Consider the following 23,404-nt stretch of genomic DNA (forward strand, 5'->3'; position numbering starts at 1 on the left):
AGTAGTGCTTGCGAAGTGCGAAAAGCTTTTTCATTTGACAAATTATCTAGGCGAAATTTGGTGCAGATTATTATCTATGGCAACGCTACAATCTCCGAACAAATTGAAACACTATAGCATATAGCTATTATCCAATCTAACGGACCCTTTTATTTGACAAGGTGTATTTACCAAATTCGCAATAGATTATTCACCAAGATAATTGTCTCCTAATCTCCTAAGAAATTGTTCACATTGGACAAATATAGCATATAACTATCATTCAAACCGGATTACTAATACTTTTTTAATACCCTAATACAACACAAGAAACGCCCCTGTAAAAGGTGGAAGATAAGTTAAGTTTTTACTTCAACCTGGTTCTTGGTAAAAAAACATGAGGACGAGTTCGTCCAGATACCAAATACGTGGACACCAGTTCCTATTGCGAACTTTTTACCGAAAATATCGTTCAATCTGCCAGAGACATTTATTAATGAAATACGAAAAGAATACAAAACGTTCAGTGACAATAAGGTATTCCTTATTAATTTTTATTTTACTTTTTGGATATCGTGAACAAAGCTGGAGCATTATCATATAAAAAAGCATCAACAAATAACTACGAAGTATATTTTCATTTTTGATCGAAAACCAGCAGGAGCAAAACTAGGCACCCGAAGATGTGCGAATACGCCATTAATTGGCAAGTTTTGGGTTCGAGACAACTCTTGATACTACGTACCGAATGGTATTCGCCCAAGGGGCTATTATTTCGATGATCTAACGCTGTTTGGAACGAGATGTAGTAGAAAATCAAAACTACAAGACAGAAGAGACCGAAAAAATTAAGTTTCTTTAAAATTTCTTGTAAAAATTTAAGCTAAAAATTTCTTACTTTTGAGAGATTTGCATCTTGAGATTTAATAAATATCTTCCCCGTTTTTTTGTTTTGTATGAAAAGTTTTGAAATGAATACGGAGAGTGATGTACTTTTGCTTTCATTAAGCACTGTACCGTTATGCCACTGGGTGAAACGATTGTAAGAGGTTAATAGTGAGATTAATTGTTGTTGTTTTGTTTTTTTTTTACTTACACTTTTGTGAAATGATTATTACATTCACTAATGTTTTAAGCCGTAACAGCTGTTGCGAGCATGAATATGGCAATTAATTTTTATAAAACTGGTTTCATTCATTCATTGTTTACTTTGGGTCAAAGCACTTTTAAACTATAACTAAAACGCAGCACATATTTTCGAGTGTTTTTTCATTACGCTTGCGATTATTTTACAGATTTGATGACTAGTACACTTTCACCGTGCACGACCGGAGCAAAAGCAATGAAAACAAAAGAAGAGACGAGGAAAATTTTAATACAAATAATTTACAAAAACAATTGTACTTGATTTTTTTAAGACACATCGACAATCATTGCGGCTGGTTAAACACAGTTTCTTAGACAAAAATCAAGCCAACCACAAAAACACACAAAACAAAAATTGTGTCAGTACAAAAACAAAGCGCAAAACAAAACACTTGACTGCAATAACAATAAATTCACCATTCACCAAAGAGACAGCTTTTTAATTTCATTTTTACCACTCCAATGTTTGATCGAAAGCTGCCACGCAGCGACACATCGCTGTTTTACACTGTCTCTCGTTGCGGCAATAGACCGATTAGTTTGATTTTGCGGGAAAATGCAAATGAAAATTTTGGTAATAACAGTTAATTGCAGCAGCGAATGGACGGACTGACAGCGAAGTAGCCAAATGGCTAACTAAGCCAGCAGTCAGAAGATGGAAATAGGCAAAGAGCAAACGGAAAGTCAGTTAGTCAATCAGCAGTTGGGGAGAAAGAGTGGAGCGGCAAGCGGTGTAGCAGTGACGAGCATAGAGCTTAGCCACGTACAGGTGTATATGTATACATATGAGTGTGCGTGTGTTACTCACACTGACTATCATTATACATATGTATGTATATAGTATAGTATACGTGTGTGAGCAGCTGACTGCCAACCAAAGTGAATGCCAACACGGCAAAAAACGCGAAAACTCAAACAACAACAAACTTGATGAACAAAGTTAAAAATGGAGCGAGAACAGAAAAGAGAAAAAAATAACAAAACAAAAAAAAATTAATAATTAAATGCATATACACACATAGGCATATTTGATACATGACTTTATTAAGCGGAGAGCAAGCAGCGTTGAGAATTTCAAAATACAACGGAGAGTGAAGTAATATCAGTTCACAAAAATATAAAAAGATTAAAAATCGCTGCTTATCATTAACAATTGCTGAAATTGACAAACTCAGACGCTATCAACATTAACGGAATACACATATATATAGTATACGATACCCGCATGACTGCAATTACACCCATAAATACCAACAAATCCCATGCAGGGTATATTAACAATACTCAATAGCAGAGCTGAGGTAATAGCATTCACAGCTGACACTGATCACTCCAAAGCGATAATAAAACAAGGCAAGGCATTGCAACAAACGCAACAACAAGAAGGTTTCGAAACTGATCTTGTTGGTGTTGGTGCAGTTGTTTATTTGTTGTTATTTGATAATTGCTGGTTTAGCTTTAGCTACTGGCTGTAACGTCGTTACCAACTTCGATTATATACACACCGATGAGTATATGAGTGAGGAAGTGAGTAGATTTTGCAAATAATATAGTACGGATAGCTTCCCTATAGTACAGAAAAAAAGAAATTGAGTGTAATAGGAAATATATTTTAACAAAGCAATAAGTATAGGGTGTTTTTGTTAGAGGTACAAAATTTATTAGAGGCAAAATGTCAAAAGAGCTGACAAAAAAAATTGGTTGACATATACATATGCGCAGTATAAGTTATCAAACTACAATGAAAGGCAAGATTGTCGAGTAGTAGGTACTGAATTTAGATTTTTAAAAAACCGCGGCTTCCTAAAAAAATACTGTTTATATTTCAAAGTGGCTTAAAATTATTTTCAAAAATCTTATTATTATGTTTGAGAAGGTAGTGTGAAAATTTTAATTCGATCGATTTAGTCGCTTCCGAGAAATATCCTGGGCCTGTAAATTGGTTCCCTAACTCGTGTGATGAAATTCAAAAGGCAAAAGATGGAAGGCTGCGCCAAAAAGGTGGAGTAAACTGGGTCCACAAACCGGTCTTTAAAGACGCAATTCAACCATCGAAAACGGATCACTCTTCACCATGACAATTCTAGTTCTCACACATCGACATAACCAAGGGCATTTTTGAACATTTAAAAAATCGATTTGATTCGTAATCCACCGTAAAGTCTTTACTTAGCACCGAATGACATAATTTTATTCACGAACAAAGTAAAAAAATAGGTCAATGTTTTTCCACACCTGAGGAGGCGGTTGATGGGTTCTTCAACTTTCTGGAGTTACCTTAAGCAGAGTGACAAAGTGCTTCGAGAATTGGTTCAAACGCATGAGAAAGTATATACTTGTATAACTTATTGGAGAATATTTTTAAAAACAATAAAGTGATGTTCCGAAATATAAAAGGCAACGTACGTGTGTATAATAATTGAGCTCGATCACTTGGAACGAGGGTTCGCTAATTTGAATGTGGGTGATAGAAAGAGTTCAAGTGTCAAACAAGTGCTCACGTTTTTGCGAATATTTACATAAGACAATACTAGTAAATGAAAATACAAGTAGTTGTATAAATAGACAATTATAAGGTTGATAGAATTTTTGCAATATTAAATGAATATGATCAACTCTTGAGGCAAATGTATTGTCTGCCTGCCTTGCTGCTCAAATGAAAACTCAATATTGAGTAAATAAAAATTGAGAGTAATGTTTTCTTATTCGACGTATTTTCGATTTGAAAGCATACTCATGCTTACTGATCACATTTAAAAGAGCGTATGTTTTGAAGAATCGAAAATATAGAAATAGAATTGGTTTTAATTTTTCCTAATATAATTGATTCATTGTGAACAGTTAAGGCAAGCGCAAACTAGGCTGATAAATTTGAACTCGAAAATTTAGATTGGTGACAGAAAGATAAACTAAGCCTTTCAAAATCAATTGGTAGTTCTCTATTATGGATCAATAAGCATGTAATCGACCTGAGAAGCCTAATGGAAACCACTTTAGATGGAAGTAAATAACCTCAAGGGAACAATGTTGCCAATTTTGCTTATCAAAATAAAATCTTAAATTGCACTCCAATTGAACACACCATTGGCTGGACTACATTTCTTGATAAGCACAAAGAATTCCAGAGCTATTTAGAAGTTGCATAAATTTATATAAAATTTGTATATTACATTGTATTCCAATATATCTAAGTTTGTAAGAGAAGAGATATATTAAACAGTATCAGAAAACAGTTAGTCATCAGCTAAAAGTTGTTATATACTACAATCAGCAGGTCAATTCAGACACATACTATATGTGGATACTGCTACTAGAATATAATCCATTTTTAGTTAAATTTGACCGCTGCCGACAGTAACAACTTTTTTTGTTTTTGTGAAAAAATGGATAAACAGGACTTCTTATGTTGATAAAATATGGCTTTTTCTAATAGGAACAATACAGTTAAAGCAAAAACGTAGCTTGATGACTATGTTCTGGTCATTGCCTCAGGGAAATCAGTCATGAAGGATTGGTATACTAAGCTTAGACGTGGTAAAATGACACCTAATCCAATAAACACAGTAGACGCCCACAAAAGGTAGTTATCGACAAGTAAAGAGAAATTGTTCGTGATAGCAGGCACTTTAAAGATGGCAAAAGAACGTGTTCATTCACGAATATTTGAGTACGAGAAAGCTCTGTGCAAAGTAGGTGACACTCAGCATCAACTATTAAAAGGCGTTATATGACTGTTTGAAGAACGAAATCGCCGCAAAATTATTGCATTTGAAGAAAAGGAAAGAGCTGTTTCATCAAGGCAATGCGTCATGTCACGAGTCAGTGAAAATGATGGCAAAATTGCATTAATTGAGTTTCAAAAGCGTCTATTTCCTGTTCGCACATCTCAAAAACTGTTCGCTACGAAGAAATTTTTATCACATGAAGAGCAGATCGCCAAAACTGAGGCACATTTTGAAGCAAAGTACAAATCTTACTACAAAAATGTATGAAAACATTGTATGTAGGGTAGCTGTAATCAGTGTATCACCCTTTAAGGGAACTAAGTATGTTGATTAAGAAAGTAACATTTTTCCAAAAAAAATTGTTTTTCATTTTCCTATGGTAGGCCGGGGACTTTTCAATTGGCCTGTTATCTACAAGTATTAGTCAATGTTAAACCAGATGTTATTTGCTAATTTATTGTATATACTTATAAACTACACCAGATGTTCAATTTATGATTAGTACGTCATTTCATGATGGTTGGTTTATATGTATAATGTATTTCTAAGTATATGAGTAGGTTAGAACAAATCAAATACTACAAGTATACATAACAAGTGTTCGACTTCAGAACAAAAATGTTAGAAACTTCTTTAGAGACCAAATATCCTATTGATATGACATTTTAGAGGAAAAGGAAGGACTAAGTTTGATTGTGAGCAATCATGCCCCATACATTGATATGTATGCTAATACTCCAAATTGTCTGATTCTCAAAACTACTAATTCTCACACTCAGCATTTCTTTTGTGAGACTAGGAAATGAGATTTAAATTTAGTTTCTGAGATTCGCTTTTATATCAAAGGATTTCCAAGTTGACACTTCACATTTTTAACAGTACTTCATTCACCGTGATTATGTGGGGTGAATCCTTTCTATCAGATTTCAGGCCACACAGTCCATACATCAATATTAATTATTATTAATATGTGCTCTGTCAATTACAAATACTTTGGTAAATGGCAGCTCTAATGTGAAAATATTAAAACCGGTGGGTTCCGGAAACTGAAAAAACTGCAAATGTTAATCATAACAAAACTTACGAGTGCATAGGAGGATTTCTATCTATTGCATGTTGGACGGAGTGTATGTAAACTAAAGGAAGCATAATATTTAACCATTGCCAGCTTATAAATGTTTATAAAAAGCCCGTTAGGAGCCTAGAAGTGGTTTGTATAAGAAAAGATCGACGTATTGTCCTGGCCAGTGCAGGTGCTAAATCAATCGAAAATTAATGGCGAGATGTTATACCGATTATAACAATAGGAAATCCATCAAGTAGAATACAATTTTGGATAGTGGTCAAGGACGAATGAGTTCAAATTCCTATGAAGCGATGTAAAAATCTTATCGACTCTATGTAACGTCGACGTAGGGATGTATTAATAAATAAAGGCTTTACAACCAAATATTAGTAATCGGAAACGGTTAGTATTTGGAATTTTAATTGTTGTTCGTCATAAAATAGACACTACTATTTGCAGGCACACACTAATTTTTAAGCATATTATATTTAATAAATTGGAAATTACTTTTAAATGTTATCGAATTCGATGTTTATTTTTATACTCTCGCAACAAAGTTGCTAAAGAGAGTATTATAGTTTTGTTCACATAACGGTTGTTTGTAAGTCCTAAAACTAAAAGAGTCAGATATAGGGTTATATATACCAAAGTGATCAGGSTGACGAGTAGAGTTGAAATCCGGATGTTTGTCTGTCCGTCCGTCCGTGCAAGCCGTAACTTGAGTAAAAATTGAGATATCATGATGAAACTTGGTTAAGTTCGAAGATGGGCAAAATCGGCCCACTGCCACGCCCACTGCCACGCCCACAAAAACTACTATAGCTATGTCAACCAAACTGTATAGAGTCGTTTCTTTTAGGCATTTCCATATACAGTTCAAAAATGGAAGAAATCGGATAATAACCACGCCCACCTCCCATACAAAGGTTATGTTGAAAATCAATAAAAGTGCGTTAACCGACTAACAAAAAACGTCAGAAACACTAAATTTTACGGAAGAAATGTCAGAAGGAAGCTGCATCCAGGTTTTTTTTTTAAATTGAAAATGGGCGTGGCGTCGCCCACTTATGGACCAAAAACCATATCTCAGGAAGTAATCGACCGATTTCAATGCAATTCGGTATATAGTATTTCCCTAACACCCTAATGACATGCACCAAATGTGGGTGAAATCGGTTCACAACCGCGCCTGAAATCTCGATTATCACTTTATCATGCGAGAGTATAAAATGTTCGGTGACTCCCGAACTTAGCCCTTCCTTACTTGTTAACTTTACTTTTTTATTTAACTTTTTTATTTTTTGTTTTGTGATTAGAAACCACCAGCACCACTATTTTCATGAACATATCTGTATGTACGTATACTCATACAAACATTGTGACTATTTATTTAATAACAACTTAAGTTTCATTCAGAAAATTGTAGAGATTTACAATTCTTCTAAATAGCTGCATACGAGGTGTGTTCAAAAAGTATCGCGAATTTTGAATTTTCGCGGGTTACGTATATTCGAATTTCGAATTTCTTGTGGCGTTATGTTGGTACTCATGTCTTTCACTTTTTTGAAGAGCCCATGAAAGGACGACGTTACGCTTCTCTTGACGAGATAAAGACGGCATCGAAGGAGGCTCTGAAGAAGATAAAAAAAAAAAATTATTTTTTGAAGTGCTTCGAAGATTGGAAAAACCGTTGGCACAAGTGTATAATATCTCATGGGGATCACTTTGAAGGGGACAAAATAGATATTCATGAATAAATAAATAATTTAAAAAAAAAACACAAACTTCGCGATATTTTTTGAACACACCTCATATGTAGTATGCACGTAGAAAAATAATACTTAATCAATTAGAAACATTAAACTTGAGTGTGTGATATGTATATATATTATATTCTTATACACTTATATATTTTATAAATATTTACGGACATACTCGTACCACACTTAACAAGTGTTTAAGCAAGAGAACTATTTGCTCTTTATATACATATTTTGTTTGATTTTTTGCATCGTTCTCTGTATATGTTGACAAAAACAGCCAATTCACAATGCTAGCTCAAAGTCTTCCTTTTGTTTCAAGGTCGAAAAAAGTTATAACAGGTATTTTTTTACATATTCTATATACCGTTAATATTTTATAATATGTATAACTATATTTTTTAAGCTGTTTAAATATTAAGGCTTAATTGAATATCTTTTAAAATAAGACTTATCATTGATTAACAAACGAACTAATTTGAAATTATTTGCTCGACTATGAGAGAAATATGGCAACGGTGAATACCATGACAACACAACTTTTTACTTTTATTGAATACACTTATTTCCTTGTGGGTTTGGATGAATGGTGAAGGAAAATCGATTGCAGGCATTCATACACTTCTTCAGAAAAATTGAACATCCGTCACGCAGTCCTGATCTTCGGTTGGTTAAAAAAGTACAATAATTATAATTAGAAAAATTTTTTCGACAAAAATTGCTTCAGTATTTTGCGAAGTCAAAGTGTCATGTGATCAAGCAATTTATTGTATAGAGCACACATATTACCAGGGATCAATAAGAAAGTGAAATATCATATTATATAAACCTCTGGTTTAATATATTCATATAAGCCTCCCGGAAAATATTTGTTCAAAAAAATTTTATAATAAAACTGGTATGTAATACTAGTAGTAGTAGTCTCGTCGGCCTGATCATTTATATACCTAAGTACAAGATGATCCAACCAAAAGGATTTTTTTCAATAGCCTATTTTTGACAGATCACGAGTGGGTGGTGTCAAGCTGTCATGTTATTTTGATTCAGTATTGCTTGGCATTTCATCATGGAAAGACTTACACCTGAACAACGTTTACACAAATCGTTCAACTTCATTACTAAAACTGTAAAAAATATATTTCACGCGGATCGCTCAAGTTATGGTCACCATAATCGGCCTACTGATCGTACTATTCGCAAACCCAACACCCCACGTAGGTGAGGTGTACACGAAGACCCTGGAGAGTCGATTCTGAGCCGGTCGCAGCAACTCATGCTGACGTATGGCGCATGTTCGTAGAAAAATTAAATGAAAAACGTACAAAATACAATTTGTGCAAGAACTGAAGACGTTCGTAATACCTAAGCGTTCGTCCTTCTTTAAAAAAGTAGCTAACCTCGAAAGGGATCACTCTTTATATATGTATGTATAACTCTATATCTATCTTGTTTAGTTTTAGGAGATATAAAACTATTATACTCTTTGCTGCAGCATGTTGCGAGAATATATGTAAATATAACAACCTATAGATTATTTATTAGTAAAATGCTGCGAAAACAATGATGTGAAAATCAAACATTAATAATAACTTCAAATTGTTTGGATGCGCAATGTCGTTTTACTATAAATATAGTACATAGTTTGTGAGCAATGATTAATGTTTTTTAACGTCACGGCATTATTTCAAGCACAAAGGAAAGTCGGTTGGGTTTTTATAGGCATTATTGAGGTACCCATTTGATAACAGTCATGTACGTAAAAATGTATTTTTGTCAGCAATCATGCCTAAAGTTTGTGAAACGCAATTAAATTGTATTTTTTAAGAGTAAATACAAAAAAGATAAAGTAAAAAGGGATTCCATTAAAAGTTCATTTCTTTACAGAAATTTTTTTAATTTTTGATTAAATACATTAAATGATCGGAAAATTAAAAAAATACATTTTTAGCAAACACTGAATCATCTAAAATTTCATTCCACAATCAATAACTTTCTTCGTTTGAAAGTCAATTCTCTTTGTTCTTACAGCGCCGAAGTAATATAAACAGAATTTTACCCATAATTATACGGTCGCAAACACATTCATACACATACACATACATACATATAATATGTGGGTATTCGAACAGCTTTGTGTATTTATCGGCGACCTTAACCGACAGAACCCATTAAGCCGCGAGTGCCGTCCAATAAGTATGTACATATGAATTTCCACTCCGGCACTCGAATTATTATTCCCGCTTAAAGTCAATAAACACAGTACTCGTACTCGTTAAAAAGTACTCGCGTTTCAAAATTGCACACAAACACACATGCAGCCGTGTCTAAACAGAAAATAAGCGACACAAAGACTATCGAGTCATCAAATGATCGCGAACACCTTAACTCAAACGACGAGTAATAACTCAAGTCGATTTTGATGGAGAAAAGTGCCGACAAGTACACATCGGTATATACGAATAAGATCGACAATTTAAATAACAAATTGAAAAACACTCTAAGATTTTTATATATTTTTTTTGCAAAAGAAAAAAAGGAGCCTAGAAAAGAAATATTTGTTTTTATAAAGCATATCGATTAACATTAGAATCAAGACCATCTTGACGGTTTCCGAATGCAAAAATATAATTGAGTTTATTAACCTCAAAGTCAGAAAATTACTTTTGATAAAACACGTGATGTACCTTATGTCAGTAGGCCTACATGTCGGAATAGTATTTTGATTAAACAAATTTACATTGTGTAATTCAGGTACCTTATTGAACTTCAAAGTCCAATAGTTGTGTAGTAGCAGTTATTTTCCACAATCCGTCATCTTGTCTCTACATATTGCAATTCGAGTGACAAATTATGTACCTGTATGTTTGAGCAGCGTTAGTCCAAAAAAAAAAAAAAGGAATTGCTTTCTGAGTTTGAATTTTAGCTCTGTGATGAGGGTGTTTATACTCTGAATATATACCGTAATGCTAAAACCCCAAAAGAAACATCGAAGATACTCGTCTTTCCGTCTGTCTGTAAACAAATTAGTCCCTGAATGTTTGAGATCGAAAAGGTAACACACGCCCTTTTTTCCCCAAGAAGCTCCTCATTCGTCGAAACCGCAGATATCGGACAACTATAGCATACATGTATATATGTATGTAACTGCCACACAAACTTTTCATTTGACAAGATATCTTCTAGAATATTGGCGTGGGTTATTACCTAAGAAAGTGGTGTAATCTAAGAAGAAATTCTTCAGATCCAACCACTATAGCATATAGGTTTGATTAGGTTAGGTTACGTTGACCGGCTATACGTCATACATAGACCTACTAGTCCTTAATAATACCACATGGAGGTTCAGTTTAGTTTTAGGTTAAGAATTCGTCACACAGGTCGACTATGGCATATAGCTGACTTACAAAATAGCCGATGAAAATCATGAAATCATGATTTTGCATTTGTAAAGGATAGTCAACATTTGTTTTTTTTTTTTTTTGAAGAAGGGTGATATAGTTTTGGTGCAATTTTTTAACAATTAATTTTCTATCTTGAAATTGAAGTTATTTATCCTCATCTAAAAAAGACATATTCCTGTTTTTTTTTTTTTTTTTTTTGAAGAAATGATATGTTTGCCATTTCAGATCCAAGAAAATAAAAATATTTTTAAACAAAAATATGGTATGCCAATAAACCTTTACAAGAAGAGAGGGTTAATAATGAAAAGGCTTTATAACCCTGATGCTGCACGCGAAAGAGTTTGAGAAAATTATAATTTTTACTGAGTTCATCCTTACTATCACGAAAGTATGTATGATCATTGCTCAAACCACCGCCCAACATATTATGACGAATTCCTTGTTGAATTTAACTTACTAAAAAAAAAATACTGACAGTTCTTTGAGAATGTCTGGAACGATTAAAACTTTGCTTGTTTATCTAATTCACAAATATCTCACAAATTATTTATACCTTCTTCTTTCATATTCAGTACTGTAAACAAATTCTATAATAGTGCTATATGACAATAAAATTATATGTAAAATATACTCAAAATATCATGGCTAAAACACAAATTATGTATGCCAAAGTAACTGATCTATAAAAAACCACAGATCAAAAGGAATTCTACAGAGCTTTACTGAGTCTTTCGCCTCTTCTATTATTGTTTCTAACCATTTGACATAGAGTGTACAGCAGAATAGCTAACAACCACATAGTATGTAGATATGTACTTATATACGAAAACGCTTGCGCTCTCAAGTTATGAGTGAACAACAGCAGCAGCACAATAAAATTGCGTTGCGATAAACAAAAAGTTAACAACAAAAAACTACGAGCTTTATATTAGCGTGAAACATTGAACAAATCACACATTGGAAAAAGCTACGCTCTGAGGGTACCGCATTTCGTCTACTGCCGCATAAGATCAGCAACGCTTCATCGGACGAAGGTAAACTGGCTGGCAGGTTAACTGGCTCACCGATAAACGGGTTTTATACGGAAATCATAGGGGATATATAAATGAGCACAAATGAAAGAGTAAAAGTTGAAAGGTAGACGAAGATAATGGTGCAGAAGACAGTGTTAAATAGTAAATCAAAGACTAACTATAATTGGCAGCGCAAAGAGCGCAACGAAGAGGGACACAACCAAAATACAATTGTATGTATAAAAATAGCGGTAACGAGACGCTTTAGATTCGAGAAGAGCAGTATGCAGATGGTTTGGTGGTCAAACAACAAAAGCGGTTCAACGAGGTAAACAACGAACAGCGACCCAACTGCCAACTCTTATCGGCCTACAGTGCGCTAAGCGTGCGCTAGATAAAGAATACATACATATCAAACGGTTCTGTTTTATTTGATTAGAATTGGAGGAATTGGAAAATATCGGGAATCGTAAGTAATCGCTAGTAAAAATTAACAGACAAAAAACAAAAATAAAAGAAAACAAACTGATAAAAAATATTTCTATCAGGAAATTGTGAACTCTCACCACAGGTGTTAGTATGTAAAGTAAATCGGAGGATTACGGTGTTGTGCTGTGCGTGAACCACGCAGGTAACAAAGCAGCGAACAAAGTGCAAAGGGAGTGTTATGCAAATTCGCAAAGGCAACGAAAACAACTGCTTAGTATAGTGAACAATTAAATGAATTTTCTCGGTTCAAGAAGCGCAAAAGCATCCTTAAAGAAACCAACTCAACGCACTACTTATACAACCCACTAAGCTGGCCACTACGCTGTATAAGCAGAGGGAAAGTTTAAAAAAATCTGTGCAAATCACTTTGTACCAATATGGATCCTTGCAATCTGTCACTCGACTTGTCCGACACGCATTTCGTGTATGACGATACGGCTGCCAGTGCTGTGAGCAGTCCGTTGACACCCACGTCCAGCGTTACGAAAATCTCGCCAACGGGTGTCATCGAGCTCAGCGAACATTTCTACATCAACAATAAGCAGAAAGCACCCATCCCCGTCGAGTTGAAACTAAATGCCGAGGGCTTATATTTGCGCCGCGAAACTGGCGAAGTGGATGAAATCAATGAGCAGCGCATACGTATGGAAGATATTATAGGCAGTAGTTGTGGGCCGAGTATGAAGAAGAGTCATCGCGTCTCTTTGGCATCCTGCCGTCGCATAGATGAAGAATCCGAAGTTGAGCAGGCGACAAAAAAGGACATTAGCGCTTATTTACATATATACGCGTATATAAAGAACGAGAAGCACTCGATGCGACGAGAACGTACCGTACGAACATTACGTTTTCGTTCCTTCGATACGTATGAGGAGAACTTGAAGGTGGCCGAACGTTGGCATCATGCAATACGCATTAATAAAGCGGCGCTAAAGAATGAATTCGTCGAAAAACAATTGCTGATTTTTCTAAATCCCAAATCCGGTTCGGGTAAGGGACGTGAAATGTTCCATAAACAAATGGCACCCGTGCTGAAGGAGGCCGATGTGTCGTATGAATTGCACGTGACCGCACATTATAATTTTGCACGTGAATATGTGCGCAAACATAGCGATCTCTTGCGTAGTTATAGTGGCATTGTGGTCGCGTCGGGTGATGGACTCTTCTTCGAAGTGCTGAACGGGATAATGGAACGTGAGGATTGGCGCGCAATTACACGTCATTTGCCGCTGGGTATTGTACCCTGCGGTTCGGGTAATGGCCTGGCGCGCAGTATTGCATATCTTTATAAGGAGCCATACGGACCGAAGCCCATATTGGACGCTACATTAACATGCATTGCTGGCAAGTTAGCGCCGATGGATCTGGTGCGTATCGATATTGGCAAAGAGGGTAAAGCCTCCGAGATGTACTCATTTCTATCGGTTGGTTGGGGTTTAATCGTTGATGTTGATATCGAGAGTGAACATTTGCGTTCGATCGGTGCATCACGCTTCACTTTTTGGGCTATACGACGACTGATTAGCTTGCGCACTTATAAGGGCAGATTGTCCTATATACGCTGTGACCGTAAGGATGGCCGTAAGGCTTTTGGTAATCGCGTTTCCACGGTGTCGAATGAGGAACGTCGTTTGCCACCCGAAGTACAGGAATTCCATGATATACCAAACACGCCAGCGGGCGCTAAAGAAGATGATTTCTACTCAACAAATACTGGCACCAACCGAGACGATGAATTTAGTGATGCCATATCGTTGGATCATATGAGCTTCCATTCCAATGCTGATAGCTGGCATTCGGCTGTTTCGAAACGCACAGCTTACTTTTCGCTGAACGACCAAAGCTTACGTTCGCGTCGCAGCGTACTCAATCGCCTCGAATCGATCAATTTGGAACACGAAAGTCGTCGCCCACCATCCACAATACCGTCATTGGATCTGCCGGTGCCTACAGATACTTGGCATACCGAGGAGGGTGAATACATTCTGGTGCATGCAGCCTACACCACACATCTGTCCGTAGATTGCTTCTTTGCGCCCGAGTCTCGTCTCAACGATGGCATCATCTATCTAGTTATAGTACGTAGCGGCGTTGGACGTTCGCAGTTGGCGCATTTCCTACTTGGCATGAGTTCCGGCACACACCTACCAGAGGAGCCGAATAAGTATATTGAAGTGGTGCCTGTACGCGCTTTTCGCATCGAACCGAGTCCGGATAGAGAGGGCATTATGGCGGTGGATGGCGAACGTGTGGACTATGGTCCACTGCAAGGTGAAATATTGCCAGGCATGATCAAAGTCATGGTGCCGAATGGAAATGCCATCGACTAGCGCACAGGTAGCTCCATTTGACGCCGAAAACACATATATTTACATATGTGTGTATATTTAGAAAATATATTCAGCAGGTTTTACATGGCAAGTATTTGTTGTAGTTCGTTTTTTTTTTAATCGTAATAAGTATTTTATTGTTATTGTTATTATATTATTATTAAGTATGTACGAATATTGTTTGTGGAATCATACATGTAGACATGGAAATATCAAATAAAATACATGAATGTGCTACAACTAACCCACATGTGTTCGTATGTATGCGTGTGAACTGCTTAACAACAGAATTGCCAATTGTTCCACTTGCTATAGGAGGGTGATGACAGGTGGCTGATCGAATCAGCCGAAGTTTATTATTATTGACGAAGATTAGATTGTAGCGATTGATATTTTCAAGATTGTGTTAAAAAGTATGCAATTCTACCGTAACTGTGAATGTGCAATTTTCTTATTAGAGAGCAAAGCGCAATTTTCCAGTAGGAATGCTTTGTTTTTATAATTAATTGTGAGAAGGTTAATTTGTCAATTTGGTTTATTCATTTATTGATTCATATAGTACAAAAGCGCTAATTGATTGTTTAAACCGCCTGCAAGTATGCACACTTTTTAATATAATTTAAGTATTTCCATTAGACAAAAAAAAAAAAAAAAAAAAAAAAAAAAAAAAAAAAAAAAAAAAAAAAAAAAAAAACATAATACAAGGTGGGTCCAAAGTACATAGGACTATAAAAACAAAAAAAAACAGAGCAAAAGGTTTTTCGGCAAAATTAATTTATTTTATTCAAAAAAAAAAAAAAAAAAATTCAATCTGCATAACGCTTTCCTTTCACGGGCAAATGCATTTTTCCGAAAAGGAAGAAGTCCCACGGTGCCATATCAGGTGAATACGTGGAGTAAAATGTGATTCTTGTTGGATTCTGAGCAATTTTTGGTCTTCAGTCAATTTGTGCGGAACAAACCTTCCTTTCGTAAGCCCAAATGTTTGGTCAAAATGCAATAAATCAATGTTTTGGTGATGTTCAATTCCATTTCTATGAATGTCAGTGAGTTTCGATTAATTCGCACACATTTTCGATAAAATTTCCAGTGATCACGGACTTTGATTGGCCCACATGGTGATCGTCATTTATGTCTTAACGATCTCTTTGAAAACCTGAGACTCGTGCAGTCTGTTACGGGGTAGGCAAATAGCCATAAACTTGTCTCATCAATTGAAACGTTTCTGTAAAAATTTAACCAATTTTAAAACAAAATATAATGTTGGCTCTTTGTTCGAAGCTCATTTCCGCACCGATAACACAAACATACTGACACCACGTCACTTCCAATCGATGAAATCAGTCGACAAATAGATGACGTCACCAGAGGGGGCTAGATTCAAAAAGTCCTTTTTACTTTGGAAAGCACCTTGTAGTTATAGAATTCAAAATAATATTCAAATTTACCCAACTGAAGTGTGGTATATCCGCCGTACTTAGCTTTGAACTCCAAATAAAAAGTTTGGTACATAGAGGCATTAATATTATAATAACGTCTTGGTATGAGGTCCGTTTAAACATTTAGGCTACATAAGAAAGTTTAAAGAAAGTTTTGGAAAAATTGCGATTTATTCCCTTCTTACTCGATATACTTAACCCAGCAATGCTGCATACGACTTCATTAACCCGTCTGTAACCGTTCGTATACATTTTGTGGAAGTCTACAAAAAAACCTCTGCGCTGGCTACCACCTCCTCATTCGACTTTCTGCCCGGCAAGTGACTTTTTCACGTTTGGTAATGAAAATAACTAGTAAGAAGCCAAAACCGGAGAATACAGCTGCGTTGTCATGGTGGAAGAGAACTTTTGAACTCTTTTCTTCGCCTTATAATTGGGCATAATAGAATCTCGTGACAGTTTTTTGCTTATCAAGGTAGTCGGTATAGACCACACCTTGTGAATCTCACAAATCGTGGCTATTAAATTTCCTGCCGAGAAACAAGTACTTCGGAGCAGGTTCGACGCTGAGGTTCACAGAGCTGAGTGTTCCTTTAATATCAACCAAAAGGGCTGATTTCAAGATGATTATCTTACAATGAAAAGTATACTTTCGACACTAGACATAAAATTATTCACTGAAACTCATAATTAAAAACAAAACTAAATTTAATTTATGTCATAAAGAATATTTAAATGCGGAATATAGTTTCTGAGACACCATAAGATAGATGTTAACAACAAGAAACAATAAAAACTACTGACCAAGCTGAAGTCTCGAAACTATATTAACTAATTTCTTTGGGAAAAACTATCTACTACTATCCCTGTTATTTCATCGCCGCTATTTGGAAAAGTGAGCACATATATATATTAAAATACATTGTGAAAGATGGTCAAGAGATCGCTGAAGGCGTGTCTCGTCCTAGACGACCTTCGAACTAGTGAAAATATTAAAAACAGTTAAGGATATGCTGCTTGAAAATGATCATGAAATGAACATCTCTAGCGAGTCCGTTCGAATGATTTTGGTGAATAATTTGAGTATGAAACGCGTTCTTGCTCAAATCGTTCTGATAAAGGTAAATTTTTTTCAAAAAGAGTGCCGTAAACTTGTATCCAATCTTGATCGAGCGAATTCTCATTCATGGAGAGCTTTATAACTGCCGGTGAGACATAGGTTTAAGAGTTTGATATGCAAACAATTCAACAAGCAACGGAATGGAACCCGTTTCTCCTCTATCGAAAAGATAAAACAAAACATGCTGAAGGAGCTAAATGAAATTACAAAGAGTGCTTATGAAAAGTGTTTCGAGCACTGAAAAAACTATTGGCATTATTGTACTTGTATTACATTTGGTGGAGATTACTTTGAAGGCGACAAAATAAACATTTATGAATAATAAATAAAGCTATATATTTCTTGTCGATCAAATTCTCAGAAGATGTGGACATTATGGTGTGGTTTAACCTGTCAAAATTAATTGTGAATTGGAGTTGTGAATCTGTTTCTCACAAAAAAAATCGGTATTAAAGTGAGCTAGAATTGAAACTGTTGGTAATACCTAAAATAAAGTAATTCACATACCATTGGAACGGGAATGGAAATATTCACTTGAAGCTTGAAAGATTAAGCAATGTGTATGTACTGCACTTTACTACATGTATCATTCGTCGTGATAAAATTTAGGCCAAATTGTTAAGTCAAAGATATTACAGTCCAATTAATATACATAAATACATCCTTTGCTTAATACCTGTATTTACAAAATATGACACCTTTTTATTACAGAATTGGATTGATAGATTCTATCATCCGGAAATTCCTTGGCAAGTGTTTCATATCTGTCAGTTGCATACCAAGGCATTGAAAGCGGAAACCGAGGCACTCCTCTTTTATATATAATATACAAATTTATACATAGCAAACATGATTAAATTTTTTCACAATAGAGGAGTACGTCAACAGACAGGCATGACTCACGTGGATAACCTAAGTGCCGACCTGTTGCACAATGAGGATTGTCAATAATAATTTATGCTATACATTATATACCCTACGGAGGCAGTGTAAACATTCGGTGACTTTTTTACTCTAAATACTATTTTTTCTTATTTCTTTAAATAACAAATGGTATGAAATGTTCGTATGCTGACACATACAAAGATGTTACTACCAACATTAAATCCATACGATTTTAAGTCAGCCACTACCAACAACAGATACGTGTACAAGTTTGCTGTCGAACAATTAGCTTATGAGTTTACAAAAAATGCATCAAAAGGAATTTCAGGTGTTAATAAAGCATTGATTTTTGGGACAAATATACTGTTGAAACCATGTATAGATTGTATGGTATGGATTGATCAATATTTTATAGATTCTGCACCAGGGAAATCAATCGTTGAAAAGGTGTTTGCTAAACGAGACGAAATGAGCACCGAGGACAACGAAGGCAGTGGACGCACTAAAAAAGGTGTTACCGAGGAACACATCAAAAAAAAAAAAAAAGAAAAAAAAAATGCCAAAACAATGCCGAATGCCGTAAAGTAAAGTTGTTCGCGAAAACTGAGACTCTAAACATATCAAAGGAACGTATGTATTAAATATTTTGTATATATTGTGAATGAATATTTACGTATATAAAAGCGACAGTCAGCCGAGTAGACTGCACATGATAAACCGACCCCAAAGCGTGGAAAACTATTTTCAAAATGAACAAACCATTAATAACCTCTATTTAAATGCATTATTGGAGCGTTCGCGAAAACACTTTATTTAAAAAAGAAGAAGATAATATGTATATTGAATAATAAAATCAAATTTTATCATAAAAAAATGTTCAGCTCATTTGTTATGAACATGCAAACAATTGACATCACTAGGTCAGACCAGACCGATAGGCGGATAGAGTGAAAATGCGCCGCAGAAAAGAATAAATATGTATATGAAATGATACATCACGTCTAACGAATCAAACTGACTAAATTATTGAAAATAAGTAAACAAAACTAACTAACGGAAGAACGAAATGTTCGAAAGAGAGATCGTACTAAAAAGAATGGCTGCGACAAAGTCGATGCATATTTCCAGTCTGATTCATTCATAAGCAACTAATATGAGACGGTGCTGACTACCTGACGTCTGTAATACATGTGGTCATGCATACACAGAGGCGTAGCTAGGAAGAGATACGCTTAAGATGGCTGTCTGTGCTCATCTCAATTAAAATTAGAAAAATATTTATTAAAGTTGTCCTCGCTATTATATTTGAACCTAACTAAGAATGTGAGGAGAGTGTAAAAAATTTTTTTGTTAATGTTTAAAAATATTAACTAATTTTTGGTTCTTCAACAATATGTTTTTGGAAAATTGAACACTTATGTATATACGTAGCATTAAGTTTACTCGAGCATATTATGGGTGTAAAGAGAATTACTTCAAACATTTATTGTAAAACAGAATCAAAGCTAAAAAGCTTACTATAATTATTTTAAATTATTTAAGTAATTTTCTAAATAGAAAAAGATCTCATTAAGGAGTCATATTCGTGGTGAATTTCAAAAAATCTATGACGTATACATACATATATTCTTATATGTATATACATCGTATGTAGATATATGAATTTGAGCCGGTGAATATTTTGGAGAATTGAGCGAATTTTCCAAGGTTTATTTACATTATTTACATGCATTGAGACAAAAAGCACACCGAAATTGTAATTAGTTTTCCCTGGTATACAATAATTCAAAATAAGTATGTCTCGTTCTGGATGACTCTTCGTCAGGCAAGTGTTAGAGAAATAGCAAGAGAGTCTGTTCGAATAACATTTGTTGATAAAGCTGAATTCTTTTCAAAAACCGTACGATTGTAACAAAGACGCAATGAATATCATCAATCAACCATAATAATTAATAGGGAAACTTGATAAAAAAAAAATATGAGATATGATAAAAAAAACATCTTTTCGGTGCTTGGTCTCGAGATCGGCTATAGAATCAAGGGAATTAAAATTTTTTGGGTATTTGAGCTGTACTGTTATGCAATAGAATAAATTATTATATTTTTTTCGGGTGTATCGAATAAATAATAACCAACAATAACGAATGATTATATAATGTATATAGTACTTATTATATTATTTACTCACTTAAAGTTATGCCAGATGACGATTTCATTGATTGAATGAAGGAAGAACCTAGAAAGAGACAAAAAATCATTAATTTATGTTTCTCTTGAAATGTGATGAAAATATTTTAAAAACATATGTATATCTATAAAAAATAATATAATTCCTTAATTACTAAGTTAAACTTTACCCCTCCATATTAATTATCTACTAAGCTGCACTGCTCTGCACTGAAATAAATATATACACACCTACATACTCACACATAAACTCGTTGAAACGAGTTTGATGGTATTTTAGTAATAGCAAATAATAATGCTCAATGAGTACAATAAAGTATTTATGTCTGTGCACTTGTTGAGTAGCAATAAGTGTACATATGTATATCTCGATGTGCGTACATGTGGAAAGTAAAAATTGGGATCGCGTGCAGGATTGTTGAGTTGTTGGGCGCAACCCAGTCGAAAAACTGACGAAGCAAGTTAAATGCGGAATGAAAGGAAGTGATTCATGGAATGATTCTGTACTCATGTACCAAATTATCCGGTGAGTTGAAAGGAAGAACATTAAAATTTTGTAACTCTCTCAGCTATAACAATCGATTTGAAAACTATGAAAGAAAAACTCCGTTTTCCATTGAGTTTGTATTGAAAGATTAAAAGTTAAACGACTGGAGTGTTGAGCATCGTTAGTCATTCACTCAAAGAGAAAGTTAATAATTTTTGACTGCATGATGTAGAAGCTTTAGAACGACTCACCAGTAACCGTTTATTGTCCAGAGGCAATATTTACTAGAAAGAATATTTGCTGGGCGATTATTAATTTTTATACCCTGAACAGGGTATATTAAGTTTGTCACGAAGTTTGTAACACCCAGAAGGAAGTTTCGGAGTCCCTATAAAGTATATACATATATAAATTATCAGTATGTCGAGGTGAGTCGATTTAGCCATGTCCGTCTGTGTGACTGTCCGTCCGTCGGTATATATACTAACTGGTGCCTCAGCTTTTAAGATATCGTTTTGATATTTTGCAAACGTTATTTTCTCTTCAAGAAGCTGCTCATTTGTCGGTACTGCCGATATCGGACCACTATAACATATAGCTTCCATACAAACTGAACGATCGGAATCAAGTTCTTGTATGGAAAACTTTCACATTTGACAAGATATATTCATGAAATTTGGTACAGATTATTTCCTAAGGCAACAATGTAATCTCCAAAAAAATTGTTCAGAACGGATTACTATAGCATATATGTAGCTTCTATCCAAACTGAACACATAGTTACTAACAGAAATGCACGTGTAAAGGGTGTTTAGCTTCGGTGCAACCGAAGTTAACGTTTTTTCTTGTTTTATTTTTGATGAAAGAGACCGTGCCAATACCACATCAGTGATTTCTTAATCAACGTCTATCTTTAAACCAGAGCCCTAAAATTATGCAAATCTCTGTCCTCACATATCTGCCCTATTATTCTAAGAACTCAGAATTAGTGCATAGGCATAACATTAATTCATAATAGTTTCAGTCTGTAAATATTTAATCAAATCTGATTTTGGGAAGTACCAAAAAAAAAGGGCGATCGCCATATATTTGTTGAATTTCAGTCTGAATTTGATGGCTAGAAATTTTAATGGTTAATAAATTTACATTAGGCTACCATACCGATCAGTAAGATTGGCAAATATCTCTCGAAATTGTATGATAAACAGGGTTTAATTTTGAACAAATCATTCAAGTCTTCTTCTTTATTGGCGTAGACACTGCTTACGGCGCCAAGTCGATATACCTCATGCAGGTAGCTCCTTATTTACCTGATCTCGCCAACGGAGTAAAGGCCGTCCTTTTTTCGCCTTCCACCGACGGAAACTTAATTAAAAACCTTTAAAACCTCCTCCCGAAAATTCCCAAGGCCGGCTCATCAGATGTTGTCATTGTCCATGCCTCTGCACCATATAGCAGGGCGGGTATCATAAGTGACTTGTTGAGTTTGATGTTTGTTTGTCGAGAGATGACTTTACTTCTCAATTGCCTACTCAATCCGAAGTGGTACATCTCCTGCGTTTTATTTCGAGGCAGACGTTGTTGTTGGCGTTAATACTAGGAGGCTTATCCCACGGTAATTGGCGCACATTGTGGAATCCACCTTATTTATGCATTACACACTTATGTTTCAATCGTCTAGCATGCTTTCATCCGAATAAATCATGCTAAGAAGCTAATATATGCATCATGTGAGTTTTTCGCCGTTTTGGGTTCGTTGTCTCTAGATGTTGCACTTTCACTGCTGTTCAGCAGGATGGAAAAGTATTCACTCCATAACTTCAGTATGCTCTGAAGATCAGCCACTAGATCACCACATTGGGTCTTACAAGAGTATAGTCTGGTCTTGAAACCTGCCGTTTGTTACCTCCTCCTTTCGTAGAATTTCGAGTACTTCAAGTTCTTCATACTTTCATCTTCGTATTAAATAAGTAGTCCAAAAGTAGTTAAAGTCAATTCAAACTAAATTGTCTGACAATTTTCAAAGTGTTGCAGTAGAAAGCGACACAAAAGATGACGCACCCGTATATGCGTAAAAATGTCTTTATATTGCTCATAAACTCCTTTATGGCATAAAATTTGACTTGGTATACAGAATACTACCTAATACTAAATACATCATTCTATATTTAAAAAACTGTTTCTAAAACTCTGCGCTTTACGATTTTTTTAGCGCCCTAAAATTAATTAAAAACTGAATAATAAACATAACTATGTTCATATGTATCTACAAGATGAGTTCCAAAGTAAACAGGACTTAAAAAAAACACAGAACAAATGGTTTTTTCGGCGAATCAATTTATCCTCCTTTTGCGTCAATACAGCTTTTTGCATGATC

The 23,404-nt window shown here is 35.0% G+C and overlaps 2 protein-coding genes across 9 annotated transcripts in view; one reads left to right on the plus strand and one right to left on the minus strand.

Annotated features, from left to right (window-relative positions):
• The window catches only part of LOC108967713 (ecotropic viral integration site 5 ortholog), a 69,719-nt gene that overhangs the window by 17,778 nt on the left and 28,537 nt on the right, over positions 1 to 23,404 (minus strand). For 6 of the 8 annotated variants that reach the window (XM_018931311.1, XM_018931309.1, XM_018931310.1 and 3 more), the window contains exon 2: positions 20,542 to 20,589. The gene's annotated coding sequence lies outside the window, so the exon portion shown is untranslated. Of the gene's footprint in view, positions 1 to 1,075; positions 1,152 to 1,580; positions 1,788 to 20,541; positions 20,590 to 23,404 lie in introns of those variants that run through there. The other 2 variants (XM_018931307.1, XM_018931308.1) reach the window with 2 other exon arrangements.
• LOC108967715 (sphingosine kinase 2) lies at positions 11,988 to 15,153 on the plus strand. Its single transcript, XM_018931315.1, has 2 exons — positions 11,988 to 12,559; positions 12,639 to 15,153. Exon 2 carries the CDS (start codon positions 12,957 to 12,959, stop codon positions 14,907 to 14,909), a length of 1,953 nt encoding a protein of 650 aa, XP_018786860.1. The 5' UTR covers positions 11,988 to 12,559; positions 12,639 to 12,956; the 3' UTR covers positions 14,910 to 15,153.

This window comes from Bactrocera latifrons, unplaced genomic scaffold (genome assembly GCF_001853355.1).
Source record: "Bactrocera latifrons isolate USDA-ARS-PBARC rearing strain unplaced genomic scaffold, ASM185335v1 scaffold_196, whole genome shotgun sequence".
Taxonomy (NCBI): Eukaryota; Metazoa; Arthropoda; class Insecta; order Diptera; family Tephritidae; genus Bactrocera; species Bactrocera latifrons.

Coding starts and splice junctions, on each gene's coding strand:
- LOC108967715 (XM_018931315.1), top strand. CDS start 12,957: ATGGATCCTTGCAATCTGTCACTCGACTTGTCCGACACGCATTTCGTG.